Source organism: Plectropomus leopardus, chromosome 9 (assembly GCF_008729295.1).
Source record: "Plectropomus leopardus isolate mb chromosome 9, YSFRI_Pleo_2.0, whole genome shotgun sequence".
Lineage (NCBI taxonomy): Eukaryota > Metazoa > Chordata > Actinopteri > Perciformes > Serranidae > Plectropomus > Plectropomus leopardus.
In genome coordinates, this window is record NC_056471.1 from 25,321,222 (window position 1) to 25,349,019 (window position 27,798).

Here is a 27,798-nt window from a genome sequence, read left to right on the forward strand (position 1 = left end):
TATTGGGCAGCATAATTGGGGTGTGCAAAAAATAATATTAATTCTTGAGATCAGCACTTGGCAAAACCCAAAGCTCTTCCTTAACTTTGTAGAATCGTAGGTTGAGGCATACAGTCATGCCAAACTGACTGAACATCATAAAAATAAACGTAAGGGCATTTTATGCAGAATATTTCCTTAAAGATATACAGTGCTATGCAGGACTTCCCTAAAAAACAACTGAGAGACTTCAAAGGTAATCCCTCTCAATCATAATGTATGACCCACTAGAAGTGTGTGGAGTTTATCTGCAGAGATTCTGCTCTCTGCCTTGATTTTTTTTTAAACGCAGTTCTTATTTTTGCAGTGTTCAGGATGTTCTTGTGCATACCGAGCAGTTGAGGTCAGGACTTTATAAAAAGGTAGTGACCAGGTGCCATATGGTAGACAGCACTCATCAAAGAGGAAGCTACGAAAAAAACGCAGACACGGCACAAAAAAAAAACCCAACGAAAAACGCAAATATATCACGGCAGAACATCAAGCAGAGTGAATCTGGTCTTGGCTTGACAATAGCCGACAGTTGCTGCATAGTGTACCTTAAAGAGTTACAGAAAAGCAGGTTACAAAGGGAAAAAGACTCTTGCACAGACTGCATCCTGTGTTGCCCAAGTGGCTGTTCTTTCTGATCAGTGGTTGGTAGTGTTTTAACTCCACCTTCTAATATCGGCTCAGCTCGCTCGGAACTTCGCCTGAGGTGGTACCAAAAACAAGGATCAGGTAATATCCGCTACTTTTGCTAAAGAAAAACCATAAAAGACTGAGTCCATGCAGTGGAATTGTGGTATAAGCCTTCATGGTCGAGAGAGGCAGCTGGTGGCAGCATATGTATAGGAGGAAGCCTACCGTGCCTATGGAGTGGAGCGGTATGTTTTCATGTTTTTTTCATAATGTGGCTTTTTTGACACTGGTCAACAGAAAAATATTCATTTCATGTCAGAGTGAAAACAGATAAATCTGAGTTGCGTGAAGCAGCTGTTGTTGTATACAAAGTCTCCAATTTTATCTTCTAACTTGTTGCACTGTCATAAGTCTGTAATCTGTTTTTACTTTGACATTACAGGACATTTTTCTGTTGGTCAAACACATTAAACCTACTTTGTACTGTGGTAATGCAATAAAACATTTAAAACTTCAAAGAGGGAGAATACTCAATGCTGAAAATGTACCAGCAGTACAGCTGGCAAGGATAGAGACTGTATGGAGAACTGGGCATTTCTACTACTACTACATATATATCTCCATCAAAAAATCCATTGGAAACATGGATAAACATTTAGATATTCACAGGTGAGGTTCTTTTGACATCCACGCTTTCACCATCCTTGAAGAAGTCTTTCCTGTGAAACGGGTTGTTTGGATATAAAGCGTTCTTAGTGGAAACCCCAGATTACAAAATAAAAATTAATTAAAAACTTTTAGCATTCAAAAACATGATTCTTTAATAGCAAATGGTTCTGTATAGAACCTCAGCCCTTCCGAAAGAGCCCATTTGGGAACATTTATTTCTAAAAGTGTACTGTATAAAGACTACTTGTTATATTCTGAGAGAAGCATTCCTCTCGTCTGCTGCTCTTTCTCCCTCCTCTAACACACCCTGTAAAACCTTTCTTTGTAGGTCCATTAAGCAGAGCCAATCATTATGTGATGGTTGTGACACAACTCATAACTCTTCCTTTACAACACTTCAAAATCAACTTTATGCCCTCACTGACGGCACAGTCTGCAGCCTCCCACACAGGAGCTTCCTCTTAGAGGACCAGAGGTTTGGGGATAGTGTGCAGTACAGAGAGAGTCTCCAGAGATGATGTCGTAAACTGCATGTCTGTCTGAAGCTGTGAAATTGTTAATGTTTATGTTCTCCGTGGTTTAAGAGGGCTCATTCATCTCCTGGTGTCTCTTAGTGCCCGCAGAGCGCACACGAGCCAAAGGCAGGTAGAGGTGAAGGAAAAATAAATTTGACGTAATGCACCGAGTCATAAGGTTTGCTGTTGTTCAGAAAACATGGTGCTGATTTCTGGGCCTGGACCCCGTCATGGTTGCTTGAGTACTTAAGTACTTCCTTTTATTTATGTGGCCTGGGCAGGTCAACAGTGTACCTGCATAATGTTAAAAGTTGCCATTAAATTTATAACTATCACACTTTTTAAAGTGCTGCCATAAAATACTCAACAACCTTTGTGGCAAAGACATAATACTTTGTAGTTCAACCATAAAAACTCTAATTTAATTTAGCTCATTTGAAGCAAAAAAAGCAGAAACATTACTTACTTTCAGCGTCTCATTTATGAGGATTTTTGCTTAATTTTTCTGTTTTATGTCAGTGTAAAATCATCTTTGTGTTTGAGGGCTATTGGTCAGAAAAATACCAAATTTTATTCCAGTGCAGAAGCAGATTCGACACGTAATGTCTTTGCAGTAGGACCATCGTCTTTCATTTTGGTCAGTGGAATTTATCGTCTCGGGTTTATTTTATTGTCTCAGGAGTAAATCTTACCTGCAGCATATGACAGCTTTACAGGACAGGGCGAGGTCCAGGAAGTACTGTCGCACTCCGAATGTGAGGGCGTATTTGAGAGTCTTGCCGTCAATAATAAGAGCAAAGTCGTTCTCCTTGTAGAGGGCATCTCCCAGCATTCCACAGTGGTGGCTGAGCGTTTCTCTGGTTCTCTGTGTGATGGAAAGCATAATGGAAATGTTATTTTAATTCGTGTAATTAATCATCATAATTTCAAGAATATGGTGTTCTCGAGGAGATATACACTGTTTTTAAGATGTTTTTGTTGTCGGTGTATTTTATTTGTTTTAAATGTCTGTCAGTTTGTTAACAGATACAAAAATATTATACAGCTTTAATAATAATACCACCAAGTTAATGAAGTTTGCTTGAACTGTCTGTGTTATTCGTCTGTGAATAACAGATAAATAATGTTTGTAAAGTAAACTGAGATATTTTATGGATGACAGATTGCTATACAATGATAGAGTATGAGGAAATGTTTTTTTAAAAACCTTGCGAAAATATATCCTGTACTTCATTAGCATTATTCATTACATGGTTCATTACAAAATTAATTGCATATGTTACACCATCTTTCTTTTTCTTCCACTGCCATTTCACAACTTTGGATTGTTTGGTCTCTGCCTCAAAGAAGTTTCTGGATTCAGAAGTTTCTAAGTAAAATAATCTGTCCCTTTTTTTTATTTGCACATGAGGACTGAAGATGCACAGAGAACAGAGGCTGACTGATACTGAACCACAGTGAGATCTCCCTACTGTAATCTAAAAGATTCATATTTCAGCCAATGTGGTGGGACGAAGCATCATTTGTCCATTAAATTTGATACTGCTTGTGTCACTAAAACCTGCTGTGCAACACCATATGTACCAATTAACCAATTGTGCTCATACTTTGCAAGATTTTCCTAAAAAAAACCCAAACAAAAAGTACTAATTCAAAAGAACCCCCTTTCAATCATCACTTATGACTGATTAAAAGTGTGTGGCGGTGAGTTTATCTGCCTGTATTTTCTTTAGCTTCTTATTTTGCTGTGCTGGAGACGCTCCTGGGCACGGTGCGCAGCTGGGTTCCGGACATTATAAAAAGGTAGCGATCAGGTGCAAGACAAAAAATAGAGAGACAGCACTGACTTAATGCAAATAATAGTGAATCTACTGGTTGGCTTTTACTTACGCTTTTGGTGGTGATACTGTTTACACACAGACACCGACGAGTCTTGCATAGTATATCTTTAAGAATATAAATGTTCATCTTGTCTCTTATTCACTTCGGAGTTAAATAGATGAGGCAGATCTGTCTGCTCTCAAACTGCTGCAGAGCAGCTGCTCTTCATATTTCAGATATTTATTATGTTTCCAGTGCTTATTAAACTCAGATGCTGGCTCTGAGGTGATAACACAGACGAGTTCTGAGAATGGATCATGTTTGCTTGTACTGTATATACAGCTATGACGATGAGTGATGATGAAGAGCCGTAAATATGAGACTGACAAGAGGATTTACTGTCCTGGTATAGGGGCATGTGATTGGATAGATGGAGGGGTGAGATCATCACAGTATGCATCATTCAATCATCTTCCCACAGATGGCAAAGCCATTAGGAAATAAAACCAATTTCTGTGTGTTAACATTTTCTGAGGGACAGGTAGAGGCGCGACATTTACTATATTTTTAATAAGAAAGTAAAAACGAGTTATTAAAACATCAAAAGTACGATAATATAAAAAAAGCACTTCTTGCAACAAAATAACGTGAAGGTGCACATGGTTAAACTATTTTTAAAAAGAGGGACAGACTTAGCTGAGCAGATACAAAGCAGTGATAAATTTAAAGTATCAAGCCTAATGTGTCACACAGATGCTCAAACAGCTGTAATCATTAAAAAATGGTGGCCATTAGCAGCGCTGAGGGAGGGAGGGGGTCCGGCCTGGTGTCCGGGTCAGATATGTCAAAGCAGTCAGATTGTACCAGCGGGACCCGGCGACGTTCGCTTGGCATAACAAAACTCTGAAACCCCAGCTTAAAGGAAATATTTGGAGAAAGGGGCTTTACGTTTCACAAAGCGAGAGAAGCAGAGTGAGAGACACGCACAGAAAGAGATGATGGATTAACAGAGGAGAGAAACTGAGCAAGAGGATACAAGCAGAGAGCAGCTGCGAGGACTTAACCATCCCTGATGGGCTCTGTAAAACAGCATGCGATGGTGAACAATGTGTGTGTGTGTGTGTGTGTGTGTGTGTGTGTGTGTGTAACAGAGAGACAAGCACAGGTCAGGTTGTGATATCTATATTCAACCACAGAGCAAAAATTGAATCCTCTCCATCTCAGTTAACAGAGTGATTTTAGATGACATCTCAGTGTGAGAGCATACGTATCTTTCTAAAAGTCGGTATACGATGTGTATCAGAAAGAATTCACTTTGTTTGGGGCGCAATCTATTCATCACACAGTGTGATAAGCAAAGTTTGCCATTTCCTCAAGTAGGCCGGCTATTTCCCCCCCTAATTTCCACTGAGGAATTTTCTGCACTAATGCTACATGTCTCCTCCTAAAGCCTCTTTGTTATGGCTATAATGAGCAGTTTAGCTGATGTGACTGGCTAGTGTTTGGCTTTGGAGTGGGCATGTGCCGTCCATTCAGAAATCTACAAGAGCTTCCCATGAAGACTGAGCTGCACTGTTGATATAGACCCTTGAGTGATGTAGCCAACAGGACGTGACACTCACGATGTGGAATCTGGACATTTGTATGGATGTAATGTCATCAACTGTCTTTAGACTTGAAGCCACCCACAAAGGGGACCTTAGTTTAGTTAGTGTGTGTGGATATGTTGTTTTTTTGTTACTTTTCTGAGCTAAAGCTCACTGAGGGAACACCTGAGTGAGGGTTTGCACAATAAATCAGATTTTTCTTCTCCAATTTTCCTTGGATTATAATATTATTGATTTTCTGATCTGTTTTTCCATATTCAAAATATAGATAAAAAACCTTTATGTGGAAAAAAATCGGAAAACTAGAATTACCGCCTTGCTATCCACTTAAGTTACAGTGACAGTTTACATCCATGTCTGTCCAGACTCATATGTTATGATAATTAGCAATGTTTTAAATATGGATGTTGATGCAAAGAGGCCACATATTCTAAAACATGGATGCTTCACACACATCTTCAACCTGGCAGCACAGAGGATCTATAATCCACACAGTTTCAGTTTCAGAACACTATCATGTCAAAGTGTAATGTATACATTTAATGTATACACTTTTGAGTTTTGGCAAAAAAAAATTGTTGTCGCGGTGACCTTGACCCTTAACCTTTCATCCAAAATTCCCTCAAGGTTTTTTTGAGATATCAAATTCACAAGACTGAGACAGACACAAGATCACAATGACCTAGATCTTTGACCATCAAAATCTAATACATTTATCCTTAAGTCCATGGGGATGTTTCTGCTAAAATAAAATGCAATGCAATTTACAATGCATTCTTGAGATATTGCGTTCACAAGAATGAGAAGGACAGATTTGTGGCCTTGACCTATGACCACCAAAGTACAATCAGTTCATTGTTGAGTCTAAGTGGACATTTGTGCCAAATTCAGAGACATTTCCTCAAAGTGTTCAGAAGATGCTGCGTTTACTAGAATGGGACAGACGGACAAAAACATCATCCGGCCAAAGCTGTTGCGAGGGCATAAAAAAGCCCAATCTATCTGCGATTTCATAAAGATGAATATACTAATGCTAACTATGCTGTTAGCTCAGGAAATGATTGAACAGACTCACTGGAAGAAAAAACTTTTCAAAATGAACTAATCCCACCTTTGAGACCAAGTTTAACTTTGGGGATTTTAGTTCTAATAAGATTTAGCACAAAGAATGCCTAAAACTTTGTCCTTTCTTTGATGACCATTTCTAAACACAGCAAACAAGCTGAAGACATGCTCCAATTACTCTCTTTCGCAGCACATGAGCACTCAGAGTTACCCGCCCTGCTGCCTGCCTGCCCGCTCCTCTGTTCTCTGTGCCTCCTCAGACTTGGTGGAGAGGTTTCTCCCTTCGCGTTTTAACAAACTGCCTTATGTAAGCATCTGTTCAACCACAGGAGAATGAGAGCTGACATTTCAAAGCGCCGCTCCGCATGCTTTATGAATGCACCGACCCCCAAATTTCTACCTCAACTTCATTTATCACGCTTAACGACGGGCTGACAGAGTGAAGGCCGTCCGTCATCACCCCCGAACACCCCCCTGCTGCTTTCCCTCCCTCGCCCACCACTTCTCACCATTTTCCCCCTTTTCTTGTCCAACAAACTAAACCCTGTCGAGTTTCTCCTCCATCTGTGGCTCCTCTGCTGAGCTCTCTCCTGCTGGAAGTGCAGGGACCTGCCCTTTTCAATCTCAGAAACAACAGACAAGGCTCTCCTGCCGGGGGGTCAACAGACTTCTCTGCTGGGTATCTTAAAGATGTTAAAGGCAGATTTGGGATGTGTAGTGGCTGTTTGTGCGTGTGTGTGCGTGCGTGCGTGCGTGTGCGTGTGTGTGTGTGTGTGTGTGTGTGTGTGTGTGTGTGGCTCCCTGTGGCTTCATTCTTTCAGGTTTGAGACAGCTTTTTTCACCACAATTGGGTGACAGGGTTATTATATTCATGGGTGTCCTCATTATGTCATATTTACCCTCAATATCAGAACTAATGGACTTCTAAAACTACTGTGTCTGTACCAAATTGTTAATGAGTTTAGTATACTGTTCTATATTATTAATACAATCTGACAAAACATGAATTAATCTTAAATGACATTTGTCAATTTTTGGAAACACTGTTAGTCTTGACCTCTGATAAATCTTTGCTGCTAATGTAGCAAACATATAATCTTAATTGCAAGGTACAAAGAGGACAGAGGATTTACTCTAAATATTTAAGATAGTCTATTAATAGTGTGTTTGCTGTTCTGAAAATGCTGGAAGATGCATGCATGTAGCAAATGACAATGATGTTCATTTGTTTTTAGTATTGACATTTAACAACAGACCCAAGAAAAAAAAGAGGTCTGAGTGGATTAGAAGAAACAGCACTCTTAAGAGTCAGGACACATAATTTAACTGCCTAGAAATTAAGGTCAATCAAGAAATATAAATTTGCATTTTTTTCTATCACCTCATGATGGCAGGACAATTGTGCAGTTTGTAGACATGCACCTAACGGGAACTATGATGGAAAAAATTATGCTTTTATAAAAGGACAAGAAGACAGAACAAGCAACAGTTACCAGATATTTCCTGCAAAGTAGCAGACATGGCCACGGTAAAGAAACAAAAAGTCAACAGCAAGGGCTGTCGCTTGTAGGGGCGGGGAAAAATTGAATACTTTTTCACTTAATGATGAAACAGAAGCGCTTGAATCATTTGTATGTAGGAATATACTGTAGTTATTTTCACATTTTCTAATCTGGCCTCCCATTCGAAAAATTTTGGACACCCCTGTTCTAGAGCATTTGCGTGCCGACACCAAAACAAGCACCACTTCCTGCATTAGCAGCACAGTGCTTGTTGGGTACACATCAGGATGCATTTAACCACAAAAGATATGTGGTGAAATGTGTCTCAGACCAACTCAGAGTGATCAGATAACAACGCGTCTTGGCGGTTGTTTACATTTGTATTTAGCGCTGACCACTTGTGATTAGATCACCCAAGATGCATGTTGATACTAGGTACAAACAGGCTCATAGCCTACTTACCAGAAATCCAAATTTCAGCACTGCTGTTTTTTCTTTAGTCTATGAAACCTAAAGTGTTGCCTGTGGGCAGATTGAAAAGCTCTGGATGGCCCTGCAATAAAATTACTTCTCCCCTAAATTTATCACAGACTGATTTTTACAAAGAAAACTAAAGATATCTGCCGGCTGTGATTGTTGTGTCTCGTCACATGACACGCGGTTTGCGTTGCTGCGTTCCAAAAGTGTAACTTTGTTGATGTCATGGCTCAGCTGTCACGAACATCCACACTGTAATGTTCACGTCCACAATAAAAACAATGTATTTAAGGCCACAAAAAGTGATATGTGTACCGGCCCTTAGTAAAATGTAGTTTGAAACATGGTGAGCTTCATGTGTTCTTTGATGAGGTTTTTGGTTCTGTGTGTAAGGATGTCTAATTATTTGTGGGTAAGCAAATAATCAATACTCACATCAAGAGTTTCTTCATTGATCACGAGCATGCCCATGTTCTTGGTCAGAAGTTTGCAGGAATGTCCTAAAATTAAACACAAAAACAGAATATGAACTTTTATGTTTGATTGATGTCTTTATTTCAAACATGTAAAATACGACAAAAACAGCAGTTGAAAACATATAACAAAAAGAAGGAAAAAAAAACAATAAATGCTTTCCACGATTACCTCAATACATGAGCGAAAAGAAGTAGGAACAAGTATAAACTTATTTAATCCAACCTATTCAATATATTATTAAATTATCATCAAAAACTCCTCTTTAGAAATCCAAGGCATATCTGTATATACAATTAACTATTTATATGCATGATGCTATTTTGAGCTATTTCAGAAAACTCAAAGAAATGGAAAGTAAGAATGTAGGTAAACAGGAAATACTTTAAATAAATAAAATTAATACAGAAAAGTTGAGTTTATCTTAGGTACAATTACTCTCTTAAGTTTTGAGCGAAAACACAGATAAATTAGATAAAACTAAAAATAGGGGGAAAAAAAGAAAAAAGGAGTACCAAATCAAATAAATGAAGGCGGGAGGTAATAAGTACCTGGCAATACATTTTAAGGGACACCAATTAAAATGTTACAGCTCAAAGCCAGTGTCTCGGGACATGACTAATGAGTTTGGTTTACAAGCGTTTGTCAGTTTCCTGTTTTAATAGGCAGTTACAACTCTGAGTTACCCAACATGGCTCTCTGGGGAGCGTTCCCCTCGGCTCTTGGCTGGGACAGATGCTCAGGGTCACCAGCAAGGTGGGAGAGGGAGCCTCCCATTGGGGAAAACAGAAATGTTGCTCGAACCCAGACTGAAGCCTTCAGTTTAAAGCCGTGGCTGTATGAAAAGACTGCCATCTGTGGCATAAACCACATGAATATTTGTGGGCTTCAACACTTTGCTTCTGTCTGGAGAGGGATTTTAGTTTTTTTAAGGGAGTTACCACAAAGCCCATGTTTTGTGAATACATGGGTGGCATTTTCTGTGAGTGAAACTGAGATAAGATTATGCACAAAAACAGCCACAGTCAAACACAATAATGCACACACAGTACACACAGAGGGGGCCGAGCATGAGGAAATGAGAGGGTTTCACCTCCAGAGTCAAAACCAAACAGGGTCGGGGTCTGGCTCTGGCAGATTGTTTTCTTAAGTGCAAAGGTGCAAACGTCTAAAAATTTGCCAATGTGAGGAAAATGTCTCCCCATCTCAACACTGTCTCTGCTCCCTTCCCCCTTGTCGGTTCCTGCCACAGCCCTTCCGCTTAATGTGTTTACCTTAAGCTCATTTTGACTGTGGCCAAACTACCCTTTTTTATTTCACCACAGAAAGTTGAATTCCTGGCCTTTCTCCATCTGAGGCGGAACTAAACACTGCTCCCCCAGGACTTGAGGAATGTGTAACAGGGACACTCGAGTCACAGCAATCTCAAATGTTGCAACGGGAGCAACAATTAAAGATACATTTAGCTACAGATTGAACTCCTGATTCGGGATGAAAGCAAGAATCTGGACCTGAAAATACTGACATATGGTGGGAAAGTATTTGTGTGTAGGCAGATAAGCGGTTGTGTGTTTCTCTACTGAAGGTGGTGATGCACCCTCTTAACAAATCTAACACGGGACTAACTAAAAACGTATTTTGCACGGGTAGGTACCCTAATTCCTGCATCACACAGAGCATTGTGTGCCTGATGCACAATCTCGTTAGCTTGCATTGGGTCACCTCGTCATTTGTTGCATAAACTAGCAAAAACATAACCTAAAAAGTTGTTCATGGGGCACCCTGTAGCTCACCTGATAAAGCAGGTGTCCCATGTACAAAAATGTATGTCCTCGCTGCAGCGGCCAAAGGTTCAGTTCCAACGTTAGCCCTTGGCTGCATGTTATCTCCCCTCTCTACCCCTTTCACACTATCACTGTCCTGCCAGAAAGCCCAAATCTTTGCCTTATTCAATGATTTCACCTACAGAAGACCTCAAGCCTTAGTTTTTGTCATCATCAATGTACAAATATACACTATGCCCCTTTCCGGCTGGACAGAAAAACCCACTAAAATCTGGTCTTTGTCTAGTGGGGAAGGTTACGATCCGTTTTCGCTCCCCTGACAAATGACTCTGCAGTATTTATGAGCTCCACTTCCGATCGGCTCCATTGAACAATAATGGAAATATGACACACAAGAGGATGTTTTTGACCTTTTTCTCACTCAAAGCAATAACACTCTGCCACAAAGTCAACCCGTCTTTGTCCAAGCAGTGCTAGAACATCTTTCAAAAACGGTCTGCATCAGTTTTGAAAGAGTGGGTTTGTCACGGTTACATTTTCACAGGCCCCCATGCTGCTTTCTACCATCAACAAACTCAGTTTTGTGGGGCATTTGACATATTGAACTCAACATCACAAAAACAAAACAGAAAGGCATACTCCTCTACTTGCAGTGAGAAAGGGCTCTAATGCCAATTTTAGCAGGTTTTCCTGTTTAAAAACCTGCATATACAAGCAAATTTTTGGGGAAAAAGGGTATAAGATTTTTCCTCTGAAATTTGCTCAAATAGCAGCAACTGTGACTTTCCTGCAGATTTTCAAAAGACTTTTGCATGACTGCTAATTTCTCAAATTACCCATCATAATAGAAAAATGGAAAATATTTACACATAAATAGTGCTAAAATATATTGATTTTTAGACTTATGTGTGTCCAACAACAAAAATCTTCTCAGTTGGGGTTACTGTATTCTGATTTCAGTGTATTATCTTGCATTAAGAGATGCCCAAAGGGGCTTACAAGGCAGAGTATCAATTCTACATTCACAGTTGTGAGACCAAACATACAAATTATAGGAAAACGTTAATAGTTTATTTTGTATGCTTTCATACTTCACATGCATTAAATAAACTGATGTCATATTGTATGTGTGCATTATTCAATCTTATTTGTTTAATTTTTCAAGCTTTAGAAAGAAAACTGGCTCATACTTTGCCTCTGAATCAACTTCTCATTTTCATCAAACCAAAATAATTCAGGATTTTTGTTCTGCCTTCTTATAAAAGTGAAAACAGGCTAACAAATGAATTATTAATGCACACTCTTACACAGTCACGGAGTTGCCACAGCGTGCACTGCTGAGTCCTGCAAAACCACACCCAACCAGCTGTGGTTTTTAGGAAGTCTGGTCCTGTCCTTAGCATTACATATGTATTAGTCTCCTCAATAAACAGCTCATAGCAATGGAAGTGTGTTCCAGAGCAAACATGTCTCTTTACTCAGGCAGCCAGACACACACTGTCAGAGTAGGCACTGTGCATTATGTCATAATAGTTCAGGATTAGGTCTTTACAGTTCAAACACATTTACTAAAATGAAATATCATAAACATGTGAAAATAAGTTAACTCAGCCACATCTGTGCCAAATATTCTGTGCCAAGAGTGGCATCTGGGTGGTTCAGGACACCTTGAAATGTAGGATAATCTAAATGTGATTGGTTTAATGCGTCAAAAGGTGCACCATTACCTCTGGCAATGGGGATCATATTTCAGTGAGGAAAATAGTAAAAAACAAAGTCAATATTGAACCGAGATTTTAAAGAGCAACTTAGTCAAACGGCGGTCCTGTAAAAATACTTGCAGTGAGCATGTGCTTCTGCGGAGCTCTCTCACATCTGGGCACGGTGGGCACAAAGGGCTGATTCAGTCAGGCCACAGTGGTAGGTAAAGCCACAAACGGAGGTACTTTTCATATCTATTTTTCTGGACTCTGTGTTTAAATGTCGGCTGTATTCAAGGTAGATCTGTCTTTAGTATTCAGCCACATGTGAGAGCTGTAACACCAGGGCCAATTAAGGAAACTGAACTGGTGGACCAAAGTTAGTCATTCACCTTTCTGATAACATCTGCAAGGCTCAGACCTCTAGGGGAGCCAGATACGTGAGAGCTGCCTCCTTATGTACATATGCATGTTATTTATTTCATGTCAGTGCAGCGTGCTCATACATCATCTGGCGTTCTGCGACAGATGCTTCTGTTAGATATGTGTGACAGAGAAGCATTCAGCCTGTCAGTAGTTTGTCCTGCTGGGTGAAGAATGACCACAGGTCTGACTGGAGAACCTGTAAGAGCCTGGCATGCAATCCATCACAACAGACCAGGTTCAACGCTGACTTTACATTTGTTTTTACAACCAGGTGTACAAACAGGACACGTCGTGATGCACATATATTAATGGGAATATTGTGGGAATTTAAATACTTTTTCAATAAAGGGGCACTCCACCAATCTTAAACATGAAGCTTAGTTTACTGATCACAAGAACTAATGCCAAATTTTCACTGCATACTTCGACACGGCTCTGTTCAACTCGACATGCTCCTTTTTGGTCTTCATTAGCAAAAAACTTGATACGAGAAGGTCAGGTCATTTTGTTTGTTTTATTTTTTTATTTCCTGGCAATTTTTTGTGTTTTTTGTTATTTCTTGCTAATTTTTGTGTCATTTCAGGACATTTGGGGCCAGCCTACAGACTGTCCCAAGAGTCAGAACAAAACATGGTGAGGCAGCATTTTATTATGTAGCACAAACCTGGAATAACATCCCAGACAAGCCTTGACTCTGACCACTTCTAAGTCAAAGCTGAAAACGTTCCTTTTTTACATTGCCTACTCCACCTTGTAATGACTGCAAACTTATTCCTAAACTTGATTTTAAATTAGTTTAAATGATCTTTTTATTTTTACAACTTTTGTCTGCACTTTCGTTATTTTTAATCATTTTTATTTTAAAACTGTAAATCATTTAGTAATTAATTTTATCTTTGATATCTTAGAGAAAAACTTTGTGTCTAACTTGCAAAAATCATTATTTGAAAGTCTGGAAATATTGGCCTATTGTGAGTTTCCCAACTGCACAGCAGTAGGTTTGACTCTTACCAATGTTAATGGCTGTTTCTTGTTTGTCCCCTGTCAAAATCCAGATCTTGATATCCGCCTTCATCAGAGTCTCGATGGTCTCGGGTACCTTATCCTGGAGCTTGTCCTCTATCGCTGTAGCCCCGAGCAGCTGCAGGTTCTACACCAGAAATGACGAAAAGACAGAAAAAAAAGTTCAATAATAACATTCAGTCAGTGGTGGACACAACAGAAGAGGGTCTTTAAAACGTCATGTGTCAGAGAAACATGTGAACCAGGATTGTGTCACTCACTCAGTGGTGTTTTTCAGCTGCTGCTTGTTTATCAACCAGAAAAATCAGCGCTGGCGTAAGAGGTTTTGGATCAGTTACTGTGCCTCTGTATGCATCTGCAGACACGATCTCTCCCACAAAAAAACGCCCCCAAAATGCTGTCTGTGTTTTTTTCCCAGAAACCTTGGTGGTTTTGGGGGGCTGGTTGTGGGCTCATATGGGCCCAACACGAGGTCAAAGATTTGACAAGACCCAGGGGTGGAGGGGAGACAGGAGCCAGCAGCAGAGCAAAGGCAGGGGAAGCTCTTTAAGTCGTGACCTGAGCCGTGCTGCCTATACATCTGTAGCTCTGTCCTCTCTAATCATTTCTGAACCACACAAGACGGAGAACTGTGCCCGAGGAGGAACATGACTACAGCTGACGAGTCCTCATGTGCCTGTTTGATGTGAATTGTTCTATTGTTCCTGTGGTTGTTGTTAAAGGGACTCTCTGCGGATTATGATACAAGAACCACTTGGATCAGGATTTCAACCCCGAAGCCAGGGCGGGACTGTAGCACCAGTGACTAGCCAAATGCTGGTGGACTCTGTCTGGTGTTTGTGGAGTCTGAATCTGAATAATCTGAAGGACTGTGCACCTCTGAATTAATCAGCTGATGTGCAGAGTGAGAATTTTCCCTCATTGCTCCAGGGGCCTCATTATATAAACTTCTTGAGTCTGAAATCCTGTCCTATGTCAGTTTAGGATGACATTTAGGATTTTTTTGGCACGGCAGGAACATGTTTGCTCTCTGTATTTAGAAGCAAAATCTATTTTCTGGACAGGAATTTCACTATTACAGATCCGTCCTAACTTGGGGATCTCCCAGCTTAGTATTCCTAAATTAGGATGGCATAGATCCTGTCCTAAATTCAAATAAAAACAGCAGCACTGTTGTTTGGTCTCTGTGGCAATGACTTTAACCCTTTCAAACCTGGTTCAACATCACATGTCTTGTGCTGTGTTCAGAAGCCTCTCACAAGCTAATTAACCCTTTGGTTTGATTTCTTTCAATATAGGGAAAAATGCAATGAGCAACTTGTCAAGAAACGTCCCACAAAATACAAGAATAGTTAAAAGGTAATGAAGAAAAAGCTCTAAAAATTAGTTTTCAAAAGGGAGGAGAATTATTGCAACATTATCAAAAAACTAGAAAAAAAATCTACTTATGTTTTTTATTGTTCTGCACATTTTCAGGTTGGTACGCATTAAAATTATAGATTTAAAACTATGTTACAGAAAAAAATACACCTTTTTTCTGTAACTAACTAATTTTTAATTAATGGATAGTTTCACATGATACTGAGGTTGTTCTGATTGACTCTAAGAAAGTAAAAGTCATCCCCGTGTTTTTTCGGCACTGTGTCTCTTGGATGCTGCTTACAGTCTTGCACCTGGGTACTGCCTTTTTAAAAAGTCACCTGAGCGCTGTAGGGTTACACGCCCATAAACTTGCCAGATACAGAAGATAAGAAAAAAAACAGACAGACATTTTATATGATTCCATAAATTGTTTTTAGTGAAATCCTCCATAGTATATCTTCAAAATAATACAGGAGGTCTGATTTTTCGAAACTGAAGTTATGGAAGTAGCAGCAGTTAGGATATTTCTCTGCAATGAGGCCTCTGATGTTAAAAAGGAGACATCATAACTTTGCAAACTCAAGCTGTAGTGTAGGAGAGCACCAGACTGGAAGTTTCTATCTGTTGAATTTAATAGAGGCGTCCAGATGGCCTTCCTGGAAAATGCTGTCCAGTTACTGGCATTTGGCAGAGCTACAGTGCAAGCAATCCAGAAATAATCAATTTAAGCTTAAACCAATCAGTAAAGTTCATGAGAAAAATTTCTTGGAGCAGTTAAGTTAACATATACGCACTCTGGAACATACCATGAGCAGAGGAAACTTTGAGGATGACTCAGGGAATATGATCCTTACACCAATTTACACTTTTCTAAAGCACAGTGCCTTTAAAGTAAAAGCGAGTGAGAATAATATTCACTTAAAGGATTAGGTAGCTTCTCAATACAGCACCTAAAAACAAAGTGATAAAGCTAGATTTGAAAGTTGCTTTTAATCATGAACCAGCCCCACTGAAGGCTGAAAAATATGCAATTCATCACATTTGCAATTTTTTCTTCCATAATAAGTAACCGCATTGGAGCGTTTTTGTGTGAAGAAGTAACTTTAGATGACTGATTTCACACACTGCTGGAGCCTCTGTTAAATTTCACCGCAACTCTATTGTGCCCCCGTGTGGCGTCACTGTGTGCACTGTTAATTATGGGTGGCCCCGAGGAGCAATGAACCCCAAACCCTGCCAGCATCAGTGCCACACTCTGCCCATTAAGCAATGCACATTACATTTTCCTCCCTGAAAGCTTTTATGTTTATTTCATGATTGATTGCCTCCATTTGTTTTGGGCGGCCAGGAGCAACCGTGAGGAACGTGCCAAGTGGTTGATTTACGACTGTGGCTTCCTGTGTTTGACTAGCGCTTCCACATAGACCCACCTCACAGAAAACCAATTCTACCTGCTAGTAAAACCTTGAATCTCTCTCATGCAAACACACAATTTTTTCACTTTTTCACTTTCCCATGTGTGATTGCATTGACCCCATTAGTTATACGGGAGGCCACGAGATTATGCAAAGTCTGAATTTTCTGCAAACTAAGAGAAGTCTATAAAAAATGTTCTGTAAGAAACCTTGTACCTTAAAAGAAGCAAATGTAGGCTGTAAGCAGACAAAGGAAGATTCCCTCTCAATTCCATTTTACAATGTCATGGATCAGGCACTGATACCACAAAAAACTTGTGGTATCAAGGATGCACAATTATATCAGCACATCATTGGTATCAGCACATATTAGCTTTAAAATGAAATATTGGAATCTGCCAACATGCTGATTTTTGCAGAAACCACAAATCTCTATTTTTGTTGTTGTTATCATAGTGAACATGTACAAAACATCAACCTTTAGTTGAAGTATTTTGCTTATTTTGCACCATGAATGAATATTACATACATTGGAAAGCATTGTATTTCATGTGTTCATCTGCTAGTGGGCCATCACAATAAAAGTATGCAAAACATGATTCCACTACAGAAGAGACTTGATGATCACTAAAATTAGGTGGGGGAGAAAAATGGATATATTGATACCAGTATTGGTTATCGGCCAAATGAGTTGTTATATATCAGCATATCGGCAAATAATTCAATATCATGCATCCCTACAAAAACAGTTTTACACTTTACAAACCTTCTCTATTAATTCGTAGCTCTCCTCCAGTTTCAGCGCTCTGTTCTGCAGGGAGGTGCAGGCTCTGTGATGGATCTCCAGCCACTGCTGATAAGACGACTCACTGACGTCTGCCACGGCAAAGCACAAAGTGCGCAGTCCTGGAGGAAAAAAACACCATCACAGACATCAAAACCTTTGACGACATTAAGCTCTCTAGTAAATACAAAGTATGTCATTCAGACAGATCTGTGCAGTGTAACTGCTGCTGAACTCCTCACCATATATTTAAAGGTATACTACTTCATGAAAGGTGATAACTTAAATCAATAAATTATTCCTTATGTTTTCCCGTACATTCCAGTGCAGTTTGTAAGTCCTGCAGCTTTGCAACAGCTGTGTTTGACTTCAGACTTAGCCAAGTTATATTTTAAAGTATTACTAAGCTGTGATTTATGCATTACAGAAAAATAAAAGCAGTTGCACCATAGAGATAAGTTAAACCGTAACTCTAACCACTCAGTCGTTACACATGCCGCCAGGGTTGGTGTAATGCCATTGTGCGACAGTCACCCAGTAGAGACCAAATGTTATATTACATTTCAAAACTGATACAAATTACTACCATGTGCTACAATTCCAAGTGGCTCATGTCAGTCAGAAAGCTAATGCACAAGGTGACCACGACGATGGCATTTCATTTTTGATCACGAGGAGGTCACCAAGTTACACTGCGCAGCTCTATCTGCATGACATACTTGTTTGAACCTCTAAGTTTATATATTTATTAACACTCTTGTTATGCATATACACAGTACACAGTACAGTGCATTCCTACATTTATGTTAAATTTGTAAGATTTTTTTTTTTTTTGCATTTTTGTGTCTTTATTGATAGGACATCTTCAGATAGATAAGAAATATGGGAGAGAGAGGGGGAATGACATAAAGCAAAGGCTGGTGGATGTGCAGGCTGGATTTGGACGTAGGCCGCTACAAAGGCCTCATTCTATAAGAGGCGCAGACTCTACCAGGCGAAAAATTTAAAAAAGGTAAAAAATGAGAGAGGGAGACAGAATTATCATTATTTAAAATTAAATTATTAAATAATTAAATCATTATTATTTTATTTTATTTTTTTAACTAGGGGAAAATATAGTTATTATTAATATTATTACATTCAAAATTATGATAAAGAAAGATTATATATAAAGATATTTTATTATTATTATTATTATTATTATTATTATTATTATTATTGTTATTATTATTATTGTTATAAACACCATAACCGATATGCATGATTATTGCTATTATTGTTATTTTTTGTCATTTTCAATTTTTTAAATGTTTTTTTTAATCATGCTATTCTATTTAGTAAAGGTAGATTTCTTGTAACCTTTTACTAATTTAATTTTGGGGTAATTACTCGTTACGTTGCTCATTGCCATTTTTCTTAGGTTTCAAAGGTTTAAATAACATGCATATCAGTTATGGTGTTTGTAGTTATTAGAGCAAACATCTGAATAGACCTAAGACTTACTGTATAGATATATTTAAGAGATATCAAATACGTAGTTATTAATAGTTCTTTATTCTTGTCACAGAGATAAATGATGTTTTATTCAGGCCTCTCCAAATTACAGTGACTGAAGATCATCACAATCTGTCCTGAATGCTATATTTAGCCAACATCAAATATTCCCAGTGACATCACTTTGCTGGTGTCTCACAAGGGGGCGGTATGAACACAGAAAAAGGAGAGACTGATGCAGTTTCTTTCAGCACCACTGCGTTAAATTAAAAGGACTTCAGCACACTCATATTAGGATTTTATGTTCATCAAGTAAGACTACACATTCTGAGAAAAATAAAACAACTTCTTGTCATGCAGCTGATGATCAAGCAGTGATAATGAGTAGATGGAAATGTGTTGAGCAAATATTGTGAATCAGAAGCATCCTAAAAAGAGATGTTTTACTTTTGTCAGACAGGGGGCGATGTTTGTCCACTCACCCTCAGTGGCAAACTGTTCCAGGTGCTTCAATGTGATCTCTTTGTACCTCGAGCTGTCTGCCAGGCGGTCGTAGATCACAGTGTCCTAAAGGGAAACAAACGCTCGTTGGTTATTGATATCCAGAGTGGGGAAAAAGGAACCTCTTGGACTTGGGCTGCTGCACAAATGGGTGTTCTCAGGACAATCCAGCCCTTTCTATTGCTCTTTCCATTTCCAAAAAGCTTTTTGTACTGAAATAATCACACAAAGCAGTTACAGGGGAATTCATTATTTTACAACAAATGTATCTGGATCCTGTAATGGATAAATTATTTTGTGTATAATGCGTTTTTATTAACGTTAAAAAGAATCAAAACATTTAAGAGTGTGGCGTCAATCTAAGGCCCTGTCTACATTTATAAAGATATTTTTGTAAACAGATATTTTTCTCTACATTGTGGCCTCTAATCCACAGGCAAACTAAAATTAATCACTAAAATTGATATGATTTTTTTAATGATGCATTTGAAAGTGCAGATTCTTCCAAGTGGATATGTAAAACAGAGAGTTTGGGAATGAATGACGTCACCTCCTCAATTCGGGCATGCCCATTGTTGCTTTGTGTAATAAGCGTTTCAAGAAATTCAAGGGTTCTACTGTATACTGTCAATCCAGCCATGCAATACACGAGGAGAATGAAATTTAGTATTCAGGTGTCTGTGATCATTAAGGAAGTTTCTGCAGCGCTCAGTGTTTTTGCTCCACCTAAACATCTGTGGTATAAAGTCCGCCAGAAACGACAGATTTGGATCAGGACTGGTTGACCAGCAGATGGGACAATTTCAAGAGTGGGATTCAATTCATGTTAATTCAAATGTTTTTCAAGGACTCAGCTCATAGAGAGGTCCACAGATAAAGATAATATCAACAAATTAGAAAAAAATGAAAATGGGACATAAAAAAGAAATAGAAAGGAAATAATATATATATTGATTGCTGTTAATGAGGACTGGAAGGAAAACTTTCACATGTCCAGAGCATTATGAGTTAAACATCATGAGTGAGCTATCTCATCATAAAACTAAACGGGAATCAACGGTGATGAGGTCTCCAGTAGGTGATTTGAAAAAGGTAAAGTTTGCTTGTACACTTTACTACTTTTGTGACGAGGTAAACAGCTGATGCTAGTAAGCGCTTGGCATCATTTTTGCGTTTTTTGTGTCTACGGAGATATTTTGTAAAACTTGTCTTGTGGATGAAACTTTTTTTTTAAATGGAGGGGAAAAATATCAGTTTTCAAAAATATCTGTATATGTGTAGACGGGGCTTAAAATAAAACAGAGACTACTTTTTGTACTTTTAACAAATGTTCTTTTTGATATTAAAAACAAATATTGCGCCAAACAAAAATAAAAACATAAGCAGGTAAGATAAAACAGATCTTCACTTTGGCATACTTACTGGTATTTACAGTCTACACAATAAGACCAAGTAATTAAAAAACTCATATTGAATGATTGCGTAAACTTGTTAGTGACCTTATGAAGCTAAGTCCTAACAGAAAATAGAGCACCATGTTCCCCAATCATTAAAAATGCACAAAAATATGATTTGTTGTTTTGAATGTGCCATATTTCATCTATCCAGGGAGCTCTAGATACTGATGCAGATGTGCCGTGAGCTGGTCTGTTAGTTGTTTGTAGCTGAGTGTCTTCTTATGAAATATGTTTGCCAAACCTTTCTTTTGCAAAGATACCCATGTGTGAAATATGGTGTTCTTGCTTTATGCCGCTGCTCATTGAAAAGATTTCCTGACAAGAGCGAGAGGCAAAAGGGGAGGAGAGCGTTCAACACTTGTGTGTGTGTGTGTGTGTGTGTGTGTGTGTGTGTGTGTGTGTGTGTGTGTGTGTGTGTGTGTGTGTGTGTGTGTGTGTGTGTGAGGCGATGATGGTGATGGGCTGTCATGCGTTGCCATGGAGAGAGACAGACACTCACAGCTCCTTTGCAGTAGAGGCGGATCTTCCCAGATGGGGTGCGCATGATGACTGACATCCTCTTCCTCGCGCTGTGCGAGAAAAAGAAGAAGGTGTAATACAGAGAAAAATAAAGCGAGACAAATAACATCATAAGGTGTTACAGCCACTACAGCAAATTATCAAGTACTGTTTTAGCCAGCATCTGTCTGCTGGAAATAATAATCACAGAGGTGGATATCACACTTGGGTCACACAATTAATTAGGATAACTCGTAAGGGCAACAATAAGATAATGAACGCTGATATAATTCCTTTCTTCTGAGGTTTAAACAGACACTAGAATTTCCGCCTTGTGTTTGTATCAGCTCATCCTTGAGTCCAAGTGAATGTGTGTGCCAAATTTGAAAAAATTCCCTGAAGGTTATATATCACGTTCACAAAAATGAAAAAGGAAATTCCTTCAGACTTCCTTGAGATATTGCATTCACAAGAATGAGAATGAGATCGACAAAAGGTCACGGTGAACATGACCTTTTGACTATCAAATTCTAATTAGTTTAATGTTAAATCTATGTTAACGTTTATGCCAAATTTGGAGAAATTCTCTCAAGGCATTCTTGAGATATAATGTTCACAAGAATATAATGTATGGACAACCTGCTTTCAGTCACGGCTACTGTTGGCACAGAGGCATAAAAAAAATTATTCCTGTACACCTACTGACAACACAATACAGTGTAGAGCACTTACACACATAACTAACGAAAATAATAACACTGTTATCAGCGGTTTACCTTGTAAACTCCAGCACATGCAGTAGTTCGTACTTCTCCTCTGTTCCAGGCTAAAACAAAAGAGACAGACAAGTTAAGACACATCTCAACCTCCGTCTTCTTCTGAGACAACTTATCTTGAGAAGCACAAGCATCCTTCCTCAAATCAGCCTTAATTGCGCTTTAAATGTGTTTATCAGTTGCCTGCACTGAGCTGATGGAGGGAGAATAACAAGGAAAAATTCAATTAACTTCCTTAATTGTAGAGAGCGAGAGGTACAAGACAGAGTGATTAAATAGATGCTGAGAGCTTTAGGAGGCCTAATAAAGGTTAAGAAATCGGACAAACGTCTTGGAGACAAGATGTTCAGCGCAGCAGAAGGGGGAAAAAAATGAAAACGGTTTTGGCCTTTCTGCCTTCGACTCTTTGAGTGCAATATCCAGGTTAGCCAATTAAGGGAACAACAGGATGGATGACCTAAGCTTCAGAGAGGACACACAATTCAGAATCAGCTCAGTGAATGGGGTTTTTTTCTGTGGTCCGTGTGAAGGCAAAACACTGAGTTCTCTGTGGCATTATGCATATTAGTTTTAGTTCAAGGTCGGTTTTGAAACATTTGAGCAAAAAAAAACCAAATAAAAGGGAATGAATTACTAAATTTACTGCCTAAAGATATTCTACACTACAACACTTCATGGGAAAAATAATTGGGATGTCCAGAGTGGTTAAGGGAACAGTTCAGCATTGTAAGAAATAATCTCAGACCCGTATAGTATGTATGCATGACTCAGCTGCTATAAATTAACCCTTTGAAACCTGGAGCGACATCACTGTTCTTTTGCTACTTTCAGATGAATTTCATAAGAATTTAACCTTTGAGCCTTGAGCAAGTCGGGGCAATTTCTTTTCAAAAACAAAGAATCTAAAAGTTAGTAGATTCAGTAAATTATTCTTAAAAAGCTAGGGAAAAAAATATATAGGGAAAGAAAAACAAAGCTTGGGAAAAAACATATAAACAGTGATTATAATTACATATTTAAAATTATGTTACAACATTATTTAAAAAATGTAAGCGCCTTTTCCAGGTTATTTCCTTGTCCTTTTTTTATCATCTTTTTCTTTTTTCTTTTCACTAATTTTCAGGTAATTTTCTTTTACTTTTCTCCAATTTCTTGCACATTTTGGGTAATTTCTTCATACTATTTATGTCCTCTACTTTCTCTTTCTATCTGTACTATTTCTGTCCTTGTGCTGGTGAAACAGCCGAATTTCTCCCCTGAAGATCAATAAATGTTTATTTAATCTTATCTTATTTAATGCTATCTTATCTAATCTCATCTTGTCTTATGTAGATGGAGCCAGCGTTCAGTTGGCTTAGTTTAGCATAAAGACTGGAAACAGGGGGACACAGCTAACCTCGCTCGGTCCAAATGTAAGAAAATCCACCTACCAGTATCTTTAAAGCTCATTAATCTACACATTGTGTCTCATGTTTAAAAGTTGAAGTGTAAAAACAACAATTCACTGTTAAACTAGGGATTTGTCCACAGACTGTACAAATAATGGATGTGGCCGCCATGACGGCACCCTTTGGTTTGCGGACTCCTGTTTTGAGGCATCAAGTACGACATTTCACCCATTGCCGTCTTAGTATTTTTGGAGCCAGAAGTTCAACCCCTGTAGTTTTCATCAATGTTGAAACTGGCTTACAAAACTTAAATTATTTTTTACAAATTGTATCATTTTTCCAGGCCTGGAAAACATGATTGTGTAATTCTATGACTTTTCCAGGTGTTCCATGACTGTGGGAACCCTGGTTTTATCTCTCCTCATTACACAGTCACATGAATCTTTTATGTCTGCAGCTACATGGAGAACAGTGGGATATTCCAGTGCTTATGAACTGGTGAAGAAATAATTTGTTTTATTTATGACAGAAAAATTCTCAGAGTATATTATATTTCTTCACTTGGACTTAGCTGTTATGTTTAGTATCACACATCTATCAGTGTGCCTTATAGTTCGAGGTCAGGCTAGACCATCATGGTACTCTTCATAAAGATAAAGTGGATCCATCCATCAGCACAATAGCCTGTCTGTCTTTCATCAAACGTGTCCAACTTACCATTTCCACAATGACACTGTCTGGGGTTCGACCAGAAAACACAAAGCCGAGGTTTCTTGCCGCTCTCACCAGAGCTCCTTCATCTAGAAAGCAAAAAAAAAAAATTACAGATAAACACACATGAACCAGACTGGCATTCATGATAAGAAACATGTTCACATTTTGCACATAAAACTAGTTCATCTCGACATATTTTCACAGCGAGGGCAGTGACTGAGAGCTGTGGACCAGGTAGCTGATGCTACAGCTTGCATGAGGATGCTGCAGGGCGAGAAAAAGCTCTCTGCTTGTTTTTTACAGTTCACTTCACCACCCTTCTCTTTGCAGCTATTCCCCACTCTGCCTCCAACCCCAGAGCTCCATAAGACCATGATTGTTTTAAGCAATCAGGCAAAAACTAAAGTCATCTCTCTTATCAGGAGCAAAATATAAGATGGAAAGCAGCAGCAATGCTTTGTACAGTTATTATAAAACTATTTTAGCCACATAACATGTCAAGAGCAGAAGTTATCGCCAGGGTCACTACAGCTGCTACAATAATACTCAGATACTGGAAATCAACTAAACCCCCAGAAATGAAAGAATAAGTTAATTACATGACAAAAAATGCCTCATATGAATCCATGCTGGCCAGGATAACTGACAGAAACCATGTAAAAGGACCAATCTGACCAATCAAATTGCTCTGTCTGAAAACCTTGAAATATGACTGCTGTTCTGTCTCCCTCTGCCTATCTCTTTATATTATTTTTTATTTTATTTTCTAATTTTTATCTCAAATTATAATCTGCTTTTAGGGGAGGTTTTGACTTTTTTGTGCCATCTCTTGTACAGATCCTAACCCAACCCATTCAAAATCAATAAAAATTTAAATTATATAAAACCATTTTAGCTAATCAATGTGTTAATTACGTGTGCATTTATTGTTTCTTTGTTTTTAACTGCACTGGCCTGTTTTACTTCTTGTCAATAAATATGGCAATGAAATAAGCTTCAGATTAATTTTTTTCCATGACAACTACTTCAGCTTTTAAGCATCGTGACAGTCTCAGAGTTCATTAGGACGGTCCTAATCTTCAGAAAATTTGCACAGTGCTGCTAGGGGCAACCACTGATGGTGACGCCATTGTGTAAATGTCTTTTAGAGTCTCTGTGATCAATTTCACCTCCTCTAATGGCAGCGATAGTGATGTTGTGGATTTTAAAAGAATCATGTATAAGGGCATGTTTTCTTCTTGACTGACAGGTGTCTCATCACTGCTGTGAATGTGATAGACTGCGGGATCAAAGTGTGCCTCAGAGAATCAGAGTGACACACAGCATGCATTCTGTAAACAGGATAATTTATTTTCTAATATAATTCGTGGCTCTCTGCTGCACTGATGATTATATAAATGTCTTTATGAAATACTGCTGCCTGGAGGCTGTGGTGATGTGTTCCATTTGCAAAGACACAGAGGTCACTAGATAGAAAATTAAATTTCTCAACAACAAAAAAATGTTTCAAGGACACAGCATCGTTTATGCAAAGCACCTGAAACCAGGTCCAGCCAGAGCATCATCCTGAGCTGCAGAACCAGAGATTTGAGTACTGCAGTTGTTGGACCTACAGTTTCAGTTCAACTTGTGCCACCTTGCAGCAAGAAAGCAAAAAAGGTAACAGCTGCAGCAGTTTAGAATCGCAGAGAATGTGACACTGATGTTTTAAACTTGTGCCACCTAAAGGCAATGAGTATTGGAAGTTTTTTTCAGGGGGTTTATAGCTGCGTGTGTGTGTGTGAGTGTGTGTGTGTGAGGTTTAACAATTTACACTGTAAACCTGCAAAATAAAAGGGGTTTTCTTACTTCTCTTACATTATTTTTTGCAAAAATAAAGATGAATACTAGAGAACTCGGCTCACGCTGAGGCATCGTAACCATCAATTAGCAGAGGGCGGGGCCTTTCCTGATTGTGTGCTAAGTATCTGTACAATAATCATGGGTATGATTGAAATAATTAAGTTTGAGTTTGCACATTTGTTATTATCATGCTATTGTGCTGTGTCTTTGTTCTGACCTGCCAAGGGACTGCAGATGCAAATTAGCTTTAAGCAATAATCTGGTCCCTTTTAAGTAATTAAATAAAAAAGAAGTAGTTTTGGATTAGGGACTATATCGATTTGAGCTTACCACAGCGGTTAACTGCAGGATCTATCATTTTCTAAATTTCCACAACTAGAAGTTATATTTCTCTTTTCTGTGAATGGCGCAGTTTGGCATGTTTGGAACTGGTCTGACACTGACCGAACAACTACGCAACATGTGGACAATGTGCAGTTTTCCTAACTCCTCAGTTCAAATTTGCAAGTTATAAGCCCTTTTAATGATGTGTTTAAATTTAAAAATATAAATATGATTAGCTGCTACATTTCAAAATATCTAGTCTTGATTATGAACATCCTAAGAATCAAGAAGGATCACTTGTTCACCATCCTGATTATATTAAGGTGTTTTGTTTTTACTCTTTTGAGCCCCAAGACACTCGACGAAATCTGGGCAATAATATTCTCTTTAAACAGATATCTGCATATGTATACAGAATCTGTAGACAACAACGCAGGATTTTGGTTTTAGAAAGCCTTCTGGTATCTGTTTGTAGAGTACTACTGTTGAGTACTACTGACCAATTATGTAATTTTTTTAATTTATCTGCATTTAAATGCACATCTCTGATTAGATCAGCTAGAAGTCTTTTTCCAGATATTTACTGGCTACACCCAAACCCCTGAAATATTGGCTGTTGCCCCCAGAAGCTTATCACTGTCAGTCTTATAATTGACAGGTTCCAAGATTGGGGCAATCATTCCAATGCCAAATTATAATATGTGCCCACACATTAGAAACCGAGATAAACCAGGGCAGCATACTGTAAATCCAAAAGCTGTATTCCACTATCTGTGTTGGTGGAGGTGTGATCTACCTGGAGATGCAGCCTGGTAGGTGATTTTCCCATCGGTGCGCTCAGGGACTGCAGTGTGACAGATGGCCATCATGGTCATGAACTCCAGGATGACAGCAGCTGTGGGCTACAGGAAGTGGAAAGGGCACTTTGACTTTTAATGTTCTTTAATGTCACAACAAAACAAGAACAAAACAATTAGAAAGATAATGTTGATACTGTAGGAAGAGAGCAACGGCAGAGTGTGCGGCGTTTGTCAAACTCTGATCGACCTGCATGACTCAAAAATGATGCACATGTGTCAGACAGATGACACACACAACCTAACACAACATTAAACATGTTGCGTGTGCAGCTATGTCTACAGACAGCTTCTCTTTATAAATGTATGTACTGCAGATTTGGGTGAAAGGTGAGTCATAACATTTGTTTAAACGTTATAATGTCGTGAGGTTTACTACATCAGGACAGCTCAGTTCAACTCATCTTGGAAAAAAAGTAAGCATCAAATTGACACTAAGAATTCCTTGAAAATACAGTTTAGCTAAATGCAATTTAGTGTTGCAGAGAAACAAACCACAAATGCAATAAATGTAAAACTGGATGTCTGCTCTCTGACCATTGCACATGCCATGTCATCACTTGTGTGGCTTACATCCATACTAATATTTTTGACCAAATTCCTTGACAAATTATCAACAGTAGTGTGGATATAATGATGAAGTGGGTGAAGGCAAATAATAGA

The 27,798-nt window shown here is 38.7% G+C and overlaps 1 protein-coding gene across 9 annotated transcripts in view; it reads right to left on the reverse strand.

Annotated features, from left to right (window-relative positions):
- The window catches only part of atp8a1 (ATPase phospholipid transporting 8A1), a 139,457-nt gene that overhangs the window by 39,504 nt on the left and 72,155 nt on the right, over positions 1–27,798 (reverse strand). For all 9 annotated transcript variants that reach the window (XM_042493932.1, XM_042493928.1, XM_042493929.1 and 6 more), the window contains 9 exons: positions 27,075–27,180; positions 24,116–24,198; positions 22,011–22,060; positions 21,236–21,305; positions 19,261–19,345; positions 17,267–17,406; positions 13,712–13,850; positions 8,752–8,816; positions 2,537–2,709 (listed from right to left, as the gene is read on the reverse strand). In XM_042493932.1, coding sequence (XP_042349866.1) covers positions 2,537–2,709; positions 8,752–8,816; positions 13,712–13,850; positions 17,267–17,406; positions 19,261–19,345; positions 21,236–21,305; positions 22,011–22,060; positions 24,116–24,198; positions 27,075–27,180 — 911 coding nt within the window. The remainder of the gene's footprint in view (positions 1–2,536; positions 2,710–8,751; positions 8,817–13,711; positions 13,851–17,266; positions 17,407–19,260; positions 19,346–21,235; positions 21,306–22,010; positions 22,061–24,115; positions 24,199–27,074; positions 27,181–27,798) is intronic.